Raw genomic sequence first — 11,231 nt, 5'->3', positions numbered from 1 at the left:
GTTAACATCCCATTCCCATGACATTTGAGTTTTGTAAAACAGATAATGGAGAGAGATATTGTTATTAACAATTCACCATATATTTTGTAATTATCAACTCACAAGTTATAAATTATACAGTCATAACTCAAGTGATATGTTTCTCATACACACTGAACATCAAAGACACTCACTTTGCTTAACCACATAAGTGATTTGCCCTTGGTGCAAAGCAGAGGTTGCTCTGTTTTTTCTTATTGCATATTAGTTTTTAGGTGTCTTTTAGCCAACGTCATTAGTTTTATGAATTATGACCAATAATCGATTCATATACTCAACAACGACAATAACAATAACACAACACATCACCACAGATTCGTCCAATGGAGAGTATCATAGTAAACAAAACCAACCTACGCTATAAACCAGCATAAGGATCAGAAGAATCAGACAGTCATAGATTGAAGGCAAAACAAAGGATCATATTCATCATCATATCGATTAAAGAAAGCCAGTTCCTTTAAACTTTTCCTCCATCAATCCATCAATACGTGCCACCATCTCCGGAGTCAGATAATTCTCCCAATCCCCAACTTTCCCTTTCCTGAAATAAGCACTGTTGGCATAAACAGCAGGACGGTCTTCTCTATCTTTCTCACCTTTGTTAGCTTCAAGATTCTTCAAAGTCTCAAAGCTACAAAGCTTCACTACTTTCTCAACAACCTTTTCTTCCTCTTCCTCCTTGGTGAATCCATAGCCCATAAACTCAGCTAATCTCTTCACATACGGCAATGGATCAGCTCTCATAGCCTCGTACTTGAGAAACAATGTCTGATTTGGGTTTGCTTTGTAAGCCTTCCAATACCCTAAAACATGATCAAGATAAGGACCGTACGGTGATAAACCTTGACAATACTTATCAAAAGCTTCCTCGAGGGTAACGAGTGATCCTTCCTGTGATCTCTCCTTATGAGCAAAAGTCCACATAGACACAAACGTGTCCTTTGGGTCTCTCCAGATGTAAACAATCTTGCAACCAGATTTCACAACTGATTCAGGTAAGAGATCGTAAGGGATGTGAGTAGAGAAAAGCTTGTTGCCTTGGTCTTTAAGAACATCAACACTTGGGAAAAACGGGAAATCGATTTCGATGTAAGGGACAAACTCGTGTGGGTTGCGTTTGAGAAGAGGGTTTGTTGAGTCGTCGAACTTGGAGCGATTTGCGATCGCAAAGGTTAAGGCTTTGAGCCAAGTCGTACCTGTTTTTGGGTAGCTGCAGACGAAGAAATCACTGTGTCGAGCTTTAAAGAACTTCTGAGCGTGGAGTAAACCTTCGAGGAGAGGTTGTAGCCACCAGTGACCACCGTACTCGAAGAACGGAACTTTTGGTCTCCAGCCATCTTCACGAGGAAGCGTGGCGATGATTTCTTGGTAATGTTTCTGATTCTTTTCGAATTCTGATGGCAACGAAGATGCTAACTCGTGATTCGACTCTGATACCACGACGTCGTTTACAGATTTGGATTCCATAATAGAGAGGTTTCTTGTTTTGTTTTTTTGGCTATGTAATGAAGAGATTGATTTACTCGTTTGTTAGTGATACCAAAATACGTTTGTTGTTTGTTATATATAATAGTATATAGTTTTGCTGTGAAAGATAGAGATAAGTAGGTTGGTGGTGTCTGCCGAGGCTATTTTTTTTTAATCCACAAACGTGTTATATATGATTTTCAGTTGCTGGTTTGGTGACTATGGTGTTTCTTTTTCTTCTTTTAATAAACATAAAACAAACAAGAAAAGTGTTCTTTACAATAAAAAAAAAAGTGTTTTAAGTGTTTAAGTAGTTGGTCGTAACTCATAACTATGTCATAAACTGAGAATTGAGCTTAAAAGTTTTCAACACACTGACTGCTTTATGTTGATAGTCTGTCTGGCCTTGCCTTGCCCGTCAGTTAGTGTGTCGAAAACTTTTAAGCTCATGTTTGTTTAAAACCAAGGATCACAAGACGATATTCAACTTCGATCGGAGTTGAGTTCTTGTATTATGAAACGAACAAACCTTTCAATTTCGGTTGATTGGACACAAAAAGGTGATGATGTAAGCTTTCAAAAGATGTGGTAACTTTTTATGAAGTAAAATAATCATTCATATAGAAACAAAAATTAAGTTTTTATTTACTTTGGTGTTTATTTGTTTGTTTAAAAGAAGAATTATCTATTTCTTTTGCTTGGAACCCCCCCCCCCCCCCCCCCCCCCCCCCAAAAAATGATTCTACATGAATTGTGTAGGAGATGAAAGGTTTAGATTATTACCGTCGCACCATTTAATTTTGAATCCTTAAAGTGGATAAAACTCATTATAAAATTATATGCTTCCTGTGATAGGCCTGTATTACAACACCTAAAGCCCACGATAGAGTACAAAGGAGAGATGGGCCATCGGATACTGCAAGTATTCAAGTCAGCGACATTTTTTTTCCTTTTTTTTGTCATATGAAATATATTCAAAACTTAACTATTTCATTGGTTAAATATATAGTTATATATAAGCTTGTTTTACAGAAATATTGGTGGCTATTGTTATTGGTACAAAATATTCGTTACTATAATATAAAGATTTTCTACTTAATTAATTTATTTTTTAAGAAAAACAGTCCTTACCCATAACAGACTAGAAAAAAGATGTGTAAAATAGTTCTTAAGCTTGGAAAAAAGATGTGTAAAATAGAAACTCGCAAAAAATAATTATCCCTGTAATCTATTCAACCGTAAATACATTATGGACCCTCTAATATGTGATTATAAGTTTCTCTTCGGACCATAAGAAGAAAACAACAAGTCTTCAGAAGGACATTCTGAATGTATGACAAACTTTCTGAGATCTACAATATTCCAAAAAAAGAGAAAAAAAGAATCTTCAAAGTGTATAAGCAATCAAGAATCTTCTGATATGGATTAGTCTCAACTCTCAAAGTCCTTTTGCTTCAAGCTGTGACACAATCTTGTAAATAAGGATGGCTCGAGTTCAAAAACTTTAACCAGAAAGGTTTATACCTACCAATGGCCAGCTTTAGCCAAGGCTTCATGTTACCATTATAGTGAATCACAGCTGCGGTTTCAATCAGACGGTTATCGATGTTTACATCGTAACCTAAACCCAAGACATGCCATCTTCTGTCCAGTGGCTCTGTAAGACCATAGAAAGACAGTAGACCTGGAGGGAGTGTCCCGAGTTTCCATAGAGTTCGTTCTCTATTCTGCTCTTGCCAGTAATGATACCTAGCAGTCACGTTCGCTTTCCTCCAAGCGATCAGATCAAAAACGTTCATGCCAAAAGCCCATCCACATGCTTGTGGGTCGAACTTTGAGCTGATGACAGGGTTCGAGAAATTTAGATACTTGTAATAACGGTGAAAGGCTTCAAGACATGTTTCCACAGCTCCATTGACGTTTCCATGGAGATCCAAGGAGAAGAGTGGAGTCAAATCTTTCTGAACAACAACATCGTCGTCTAGGAAAACGATCTTCTCTAGCTGTGGATAGATCTCGGGAATGTAAAATCTGAAATGGTTCAGTAATGACAAGTACTTTGGGTTTCTCACTTTTGGCTCGGAAATCGTATCTTGACTTGTCTGTTCCCCGAAATAGTACACTCTTGCATCTGAGTCCAGCAGTTGCTTAACAACAGGAGAATATGAAGCATTCAACCAAGAAAACTCCTCTATGCTCCTGATCTCTATAGCTGAGCCCTTGAAGTCATTACTTAAAAACCAGGCCTGCATAGCTCTGTAGCTCACTCGATTTGTCACTATGTGGAACACAAGCTGTTTGGGATGATCAGCATTTGAGACAGTTGAATTAACAACAACCGAGGTGGCAATCACATTATCAGAGAAGATGCAGAAATGGTAGAGGTTGTTGTCAACAAGTCTAGGTGAGTTTCTGTTCTCATCTGCCAGTTCATGGCGAGATGGCTCTGTTAACCAATCAGATGTGAGCTTGATCATCACACAATGGAGGCTCTTTGGTAGTGCCTCGGCAACCAATTGCCCAAATATCGTGGTTTGAACGGTGGCTGCATTAGCACGCTCTTCAAGGGCTTGGATGTGAGATTTCATGGTCATCATTGTGGTGGCTATGTCGTAATGTGCATCTTGTGCTTTGAAGATAAGAGCTGATAGACCAGTAATAATCGGTTTTGCCTCATCTAATGAAATAGGTTGTCCTCTCATTGCTGCTTTTGAGAGCAAAAACTGACAACTCCTGATCTTAGAACTCAATTCCCAAGCTAAATGAAGATTATTGTGCTCTTTGGCTATAAAAACATAAGCTTTGGCAAGCGTCATTTGCTCTGCTAACTGCCTAGAGAATGAGGAAGCACTTGTGACCTCTTCTGTGATGTTTAAACGGGGAGGAGATACCTTTTCGATGCTCGTGTCTCTCTCCTATCAAAGACAAGAAAATAAGAGTAAGTTTTCCAAAAGGCAACCATCGAAAAAACCAATATTACACAGTGTACATTTGGATAGTCTATCTGCTGTAGCATTTCCCAATCACATAAATGTATCAACTGTGCTCATATTCCCATGAACATTACTAACGTCTGATATAACTACAGCATGTCCTCGTAACAGAAGAGCTTAACTGAAACACAAATCCTTCCCATCTGGAACTCTAAATTACAACATAAACATTGTCATCTTTCAAAAATACCGGCAACCAAATCGTGACTATTTTCTTGTGTTTAGATTCGAACATAAACAGTAAAGGTATAGAGAATATGATCAAGAAGTTTTCAGTAATGCAAAAGATTAGTCCAGAAATTGCTGAGCTTTTTGCACTCACTCTTAGAAAAAGAAAAATAAAATAAAACCGAAAGCAACAAACAATATCAATAAGAAACTAGAACAGCCACCCACAATATCTTCAAGCCAAAATTGCACCTTAAAGTAACACCAATAACCAAAAAGCTTTCCGTAGATTAGGAAAACAACAGAGGGTTCACACATTCAAATAAGTCTACTCCATTGTGAGCTTCAAAAATCAAATCCAATTGAAAAAAAAAAACATCAACTTGATCAAATTAGGTTACAATTCCAGTAGATTAAACAAATCTAGTCAGCACAAAAAGATCCAGTATTTTTTTTTTTTATCATGAGCAAAACTCAAATCTCAGCAAAAAAAATCAAATCCATGAATTAGCTTCCGAGATCATCAAATTAAGAGAGGGGGGGGGGGGGAGAGAGGGAAAGACATACAAGTAAAAGGTGAGATGGAGGATCTTGTTGATGGTGATGATGCTGAACAATGAAGAGAACTAATCCAGCGAGAGAGAAAGAAGCAAGGAGAAACCATATCCAACTCGACAATCTCCTTCTACCTCGCCGCCGGTGATCCACCGGCCAACGCCTCATCTCTTACTCCACCCAACCCAATCTTCCACCTTTTCTGAATCACTAAATGACTAAACCCAGATTCGAGCAGAACACCCCAAAAAAAAAAAAAAAAAAAAAGAGTTGCAAAATCAGCCGCCGACAAGAGATCCAGAGGAGGAAGAAGATATTGAATCCAATAATATAATCTCGTCTGAAGAAGAAGAATTGAGAATGGAGAATGTGGGCTTTTTGCTTTGCTTTCGTTTCTAATAGGATTTGAGTGCATCGATCGAATGAATCCTTTCTTCACTGTCCAAAAAACAAATGTATATTATTATTATTATTTCCTAGACTTTCAGATCTTAATTCCATTGGCTATCATTTTTTTTTTTTTTTTTAATATATATAACTAATATATGTTCTGCTTTTTAAACTAATCCTTCTTCTTTATGTTTTTGTTTACTGTTAGTAAAACTATATGACATACATCTCTATTGACACCCCCCCTATATCACTACTCACTCACTCGTGTCAACCAAGCAAGCGTTGCTAAGTAGATTTGGGTAATGTCATGTACTGTAAAATCATGACATTATACCGACCGATCAAATGATGTGATTTGGTAAATTTTTATTAGGATTTGATGGGAATTGATCTCTGACTTTTATACCTATAGTAGTACAACTTCTCGTCACATAAAAAACCACCATCACTTGATTTTAATTTGGTTTTATATCAAATAAACTTTTAACTGTTTTCATTGAAGATAAGACAACGACGTTAGAACTATTATAGTATTATTATCTAAATAAATAATCAATTGTTTAGTTGCTTTATTTAAATTAACCAAAAGTAACTATACACAATCGCATATTATATAAGTATATATGAGCGACGATCTAAAGCTATTGTATATGTAATTGTACTAGAATATTGAAGTAATATTATTTTTCTTTTGTATGGAAAACAATCGAGTTTTAGTTTAGTTTAATGATCTGTTTAAAATCAAAGTATATCCTAATTCGATGGTGAGCACCATGCCGAATCTCTCTTACCATTTTCTTTCCTTTCATCAATAATCAATTGATAGCCAAACATCAGACACTTTTACAAATTTTTACTACTTTTTACAAGTGTGTGGTTTGGTTAGCGGCTACTAGCTATAATATATATATTGATGGTGATATATACTAATATACTCATTTTTCAAAAACGCTAACAGAAACTGCATGTGTGGTGTGGTTAGTAACTTAATATGAATTTTTAGCATTTTATGCTATTTCTACGTTTATCATCTTCTCTTTTATGATAGCTAAAAAAAAAAAAAAAAAAAACAGCGCTTTTACAAGTGTGCATGGTGTTTAGTGGTGATGAAATGTATTCCCTATGTTTGTTCGATTAATGCTTAGTTCAATAATTCCAATGTATTTAACCTTTTTACCATTTATATGCTGCAGCAGTATGCTCTTTATTGGTTGAATTAGTTTTACTTAATGGTGGTTTGATGAAAAAAAAAAGATATAAATTACACAGTATAATAGAATTCTTGATTTTTAGTGCAAAATCTTAAACATTAATGCTTAAAATGAGTACTTATTTCCAATAATAAGAATGGGTATATATACTACTGGTGGTGGTGGTAATGGATGAACTAACTATTTTTAATGTGGCCATTGAAAATTATTGGTGCCAACTAACTAATTAACTATTTTATTGATCAATTAAGGTTCCATGAATCCATGACCTGAAAAGTCTTCACGTTAACATGTTGGATCGAGCAATCACAACTTTACTTGTTTACATCAGAATCAATGTAGTCCTTTAATGGACAATTAACTTAGGTGTAACAAGTGGAAACAAAGTTGGAGGAAATATAATCACTTTTGTTTTTTTGAGTGTTTTGACGAAACCGTTGGATGGTGATCGCATCTTTTCATCAAATCGCATGTTTTTTTTTTTTTTTTTCTGTACACCTATCAAATTAAACAACAGTGTCGAATAATGTTTCACCAATCGTCTTTTTCTTCAGCTCTTTTTAACATTTCTTTCCTCCATCATTGTACAGTATAGTTTAGCGGCGTATTGTCTCATGATTCTTTTATCTATTTTTTTTTTTTTTAAATGACTTTGGCTTATAATTCGATTTGGCATCGGATTTGGATCCTCCAGTACGTAGTACATGCTTATTCAACTATCTATGATCTATTTATCTTTTGTCGGGTAAGCATAGATCATTTGAATACAAAAAGCTAACGTATATGCTATGTGTAAAAAGATGCAACCAATCCGGTTTGTCTCCCATTGTCATTTTGCTAACACAGTAACACTGGTGAACAGGAAAAAAAATATGTCAAACTGAGGACCGGAGGAGCCAACTTTGAAAATAAATTAACACATATATCTCAAAATTAATCCATTGTGTCCAATTGTCCAAATGAGGTTGGGAACTAGGACTATGTATCAATTTCTCTATTTCTAAATAACTAATTAATGTTTGTTTTTTCACATATTTAAAAAAAAATTGAATTATTTTAATTAGTTTACTGGTAATAGTTCCACTTCTTTCACTTTACAGTATGTTGATCACAAATGAAGTAATAAAAATATTGATTTCAACCAGAAAGTTAAGCCAATAATAGTGAAGTGCAGTTATTTAATCAAATGAAAAATATACTCCATTAAAAAGTGGAACAAGTAAAAAAAAATATATATATAATTAATTAGGGGCAAAACCAGACTCATTAGGCAGGTGAATGATTTTTAGGAATACACAAGGAATTAGGGAGTATAATAAATTTATTTGGTATTACGCCATGGACTTTTGAAATGTCAAGAGTCATACACAACACAAGAATGTGTGGCACTAGCACAGAGTGCCAACTGCGAAGACCGGCAATGACCAGCTAGCAACGACGACTCACATGATTATGAATCATAATTTATAATATTGATTTCGAATTGTGAGTAGTAATAAAGAATTGTTTTAATTATCCAGACACTGCTGCATTGTATCAGATCAAAATTTGAGAGTTAAAAGGAAAACAAAAAATAAACACAAGTGTTTACCAAAAAAAAAAAGGGTCCGGTTGAAAAAAAAGTCACAGGTTTGTTAGAGCATCTTTACTCGAGAGTGCTCTATGAGTTGCTCTCCTATTTATGGCCCAAAAAAAAAAAAAAACCCATAATATTGTCTAATTATCCGAGAATTGTTTCTTCAGAAAGGAGCTGGAACAACCCCATAAGCAACGCATATATAAAAAAAAATTAGATTGGTTTAGATTGGTTGTAGGGTAAATATATAAAAAAAAAAATCATTTTTTTTTCCAAACCCTTTCTCTCTTTTCTCTGTCGATGGTAACGGCGATGGATTCTTCTTTTCTCAATTCATTCTCTCGATCTTGAGATTGGGATCTCCGGTTGGTTTCATTATGGTGTTTCTTTAACAAACCTCCGGTTTCGGAGCTCTCGAACGATCTTCTCCTCCGTCTACTCTGACCGGATCGCCGTTCCGGAGCGGAAGAGGAGAGATCGCCTACTTTGGCTCTAGGGAAAAGGTCCGATTCAATAGACGAAGACTCTTTCTCAGAGTCGTAGCGGTGTCGTCGTCGTCGTCTCCGTTCAAGATGAACTTGAATGAGTATATGGTCGTCGTCGTCTCTTAGGGATTCGATTCGCTCTTTCAGCAGATGGCAACATCTTCGTCCACGCCATCAGAAAGGGGTAATTCTACTATATCTCCGTCTCTCTCTCTCTCTATTAGCTCTTAGTGAAAGTTTCTTAGAACAGGGGTAATTCTACTATTTTGATCTGAGTTACCTGATTGATACCTTGCAATTTCTGCCATCTGATTGCTCCTGTAAATTAACCCATAACATTACGTTTGCCTAGTGTTAGTTCTGCTTTTGATTGAAATTGAACCTGAGTTGCTTCAAGTCCTGTTGTTGGATTTCATTGTCTTTGTCCTAAGTTATTGTGGAAATGGTTTGTGATGAATGGTATTGGTTTTGTTTTTTTATTAATCAGAATTTGAGGCAAAGACAACAGTATGAGAAGCAAGTAGCTCTCTCTGAGATTGATTACAGTAGGAAAATGTTGCTTGAGAAGCTTAAAGAGCACAAAGGGAAAGACTTTGAAGTACTACGCGAGACTACGACTTTTGCTGGAGAAAGAGTTGATTATGAGAATGATCTCTTACTTCCTCCTTATCCTGTTCATCCTCCTGTATCCATCGGTTTAGATAATAATGGTTACCTTTCTCACTTACCTTCCAAGAAGAAGTCTGATGCTAACGGGTTTGGCTCAGGACATGTGAGAAACGAGGCAGAGGTGAAAAGTCCTGAGGGAGGATCTGGAGGAGGCTCGGATCATGGTGTGATTCGCTTCCTAGGCTCAGGCTTATGATCACCTTGTTGCTGCCATCAAAGCTGAAATGAAGCCTGCCAACTAAAAACCATATATTATAAAAGTTTAATATGAATTGTTGTCATAACTGTGTGGTTTGGTTTTGAGGTTTAATAATAATAATTTACAGTGTGCATATTAAAATTCTAATCATCTTTTCTTTTCTTGAAATGTTAAATTGACAAAAATAACATCACAATTCACAGATAGCAAAGAAAACTTGATTTGTAAAATATTTAATATGTTTTGTTCAATATGTTTAAAATTTCAAATTTTGTAATATATGTTTACTATTTCTAATTTTGTAAAATATGTTTAATATTCCAAAGTTTGTAAAATAAGTTTAATATTTCAAAGTTTTATGTAATATCAAATTTTTAATAATTGTTTTGTCATTTTAGATTATTAAAATTTGATAATTAATAAACATAAATTAAAAAATTATTATTAAAATGATTGAGTAACCTTCTTTGAGTTCTGTAGTGGAAGGATGATTTTGCTAAAGTTCTCTTACAGTTGCTTTAATTAATTTAATATTAATTATATAATTAATTAATTTGTGAGTAATTTAGAAAGGTTTCTCCACTAAGGATGGTCTTAGAAAACTAATACGACTAGTACAATAGACTACTAATTTATGGTTCATTCGTGAAGCAACCCTAGCTAGCGACGTTTATATTTGGAAGAAGAAACGAAATTAGCGTCTATTAATACTTTCTATATTTTATTTTGTTTTAACAACTTTTTCGATGATTTTAGATATTTCGAAATGAAAAAAATTCTCAAATTTTGCAAAGATTCATGATAATGGACTATAAACTAAACACCGAGTTATCTTAACTCACAATTTACGAAGTATATATATATCCTCGCATGCAGAAAAATAAGATTGAAACTATAGATTATATTATTGTTTCTAGGTATGATCATTAGAGCAACTAACTACATATAAAATGTGTAATGTATAGTCTATTGGTTATATAGGAATACAGTAATACCGTTGCCTAAGTAAAAAAAACTAACAATAGGGCAAAGAGCCTAGCTAAGACATTAATTGTATAAGCCGTTACGTTCCTGAAAAATACAACTTTGAATTAGTGTTTTTAGTTTCTAGTCACTTTATTTATGCAGAGAAGACAATAAATTGTACTGCAAAAAGCAAAATCATTCCTTTTATCGAAATATTGTTCGTGAAACAAATCTCAGCTTTTACTTTTGAATTCTGTATGGTGGTGCTTTCAAAAGGTTTAAAATGATAATGCACTTCTTCTTTATCTTTAGTCCTTGATCGGAACATTGAAAGAATGACCCTCTCACTTGCTTTTTATATGTCGGTCTCATAGCTGATTATTCGAATATTGATAAGAGTGACTTTTATATACAATAGAGAATGACGTATTCAAGTGACGTTATGATGACGTATTCGTTGAAATGTATAAAAAGCAAGATATAATTTATTTATCAACCTATACTCTC

The 11,231-nt window shown here is 34.7% G+C and overlaps 3 protein-coding genes across 3 annotated transcripts; 1 reads left to right on the top strand and 2 right to left on the bottom strand.

The window, feature by feature from the left end:
- Positions 1–278: 278 nt before the first annotated feature.
- On the bottom strand, positions 279–1,612 carry LOC104778776 (cytosolic sulfotransferase 17). The gene has a single exon (XM_019243529.2). It carries the CDS (start codon positions 1,507–1,509, stop codon positions 481–483), a length of 1,029 nt encoding a protein of 342 aa, XP_019099074.1. The 5' UTR covers positions 1,510–1,612; the 3' UTR covers positions 279–480.
- A 1,071-nt stretch (positions 1,613–2,683) lies between these two features.
- Positions 2,684–5,862, bottom strand: LOC104775756 (hexosyltransferase GAUT11). The gene is made up of 2 exons (XM_087500547.1): positions 5,238–5,862; positions 2,684–4,424 (listed from the first exon to the last, which is right to left on the bottom strand). Exons 1-2 carry the CDS (start codon positions 5,391–5,393, stop codon positions 2,964–2,966), a joined length of 1,617 nt encoding a protein of 538 aa, XP_087356673.1. The 5' UTR covers positions 5,394–5,862; the 3' UTR covers positions 2,684–2,963.
- Positions 5,863–8,510: 2,648 nt separating this feature from the next.
- Positions 8,511–9,899, top strand: LOC104775976 (plastid division protein PDV2). The gene is made up of 2 exons (XM_010499953.3): positions 8,511–9,074; positions 9,378–9,899. The coding sequence occupies exons 1-2, from the start codon at positions 8,988–8,990 to the stop codon at positions 9,753–9,755; spliced, it is 465 nt and encodes a 154-aa protein (XP_010498255.2). The 5' UTR covers positions 8,511–8,987; the 3' UTR covers positions 9,756–9,899.
- The last annotated feature ends 1,332 nt before the right edge of the window (positions 9,900–11,231 follow it).

The sequence above is a fragment of the Camelina sativa genome, chromosome 3 (assembly GCF_030686135.1).
Source record: "Camelina sativa cultivar CO46 ecotype springtype chromosome 3, ASM3068613v1".
NCBI lineage: Eukaryota > Viridiplantae > Streptophyta > Magnoliopsida > Brassicales > Brassicaceae > Camelina > Camelina sativa.
The sequence above is the reverse complement of the archived record's forward strand: the minus strand, read 5'-3'. Positions and strand labels throughout refer to the sequence as shown.

Coding starts and splice junctions, on each gene's coding strand:
- LOC104775756 (XM_087500547.1), bottom strand. CDS start 5,393: ATGAGGCGTTGGCCGGTGGATCACCGGCGGCGAGGTAGAAGGAGATTG. Junction 4,425..5,237: donor CTCCATCTCACCTTTTACTT/GTATGTCTTTCC, acceptor TGTCTTTGATAG/GAGAGAGACACGAGCATCGA.
- LOC104775976 (XM_010499953.3), top strand. CDS start 8,988: ATGAGTATATGGTCGTCGTCGTCTCTTAGGGATTCGATTCGCTCTTTC. Junction 9,075..9,377: donor GTCCACGCCATCAGAAAGGG/GTAATTCTACTA, acceptor TTTATTAATCAG/AATTTGAGGCAAAGACAACA.
- LOC104778776 (XM_019243529.2), bottom strand. CDS start 1,509: ATGGAATCCAAATCTGTAAACGACGTCGTGGTATCAGAGTCGAATCAC.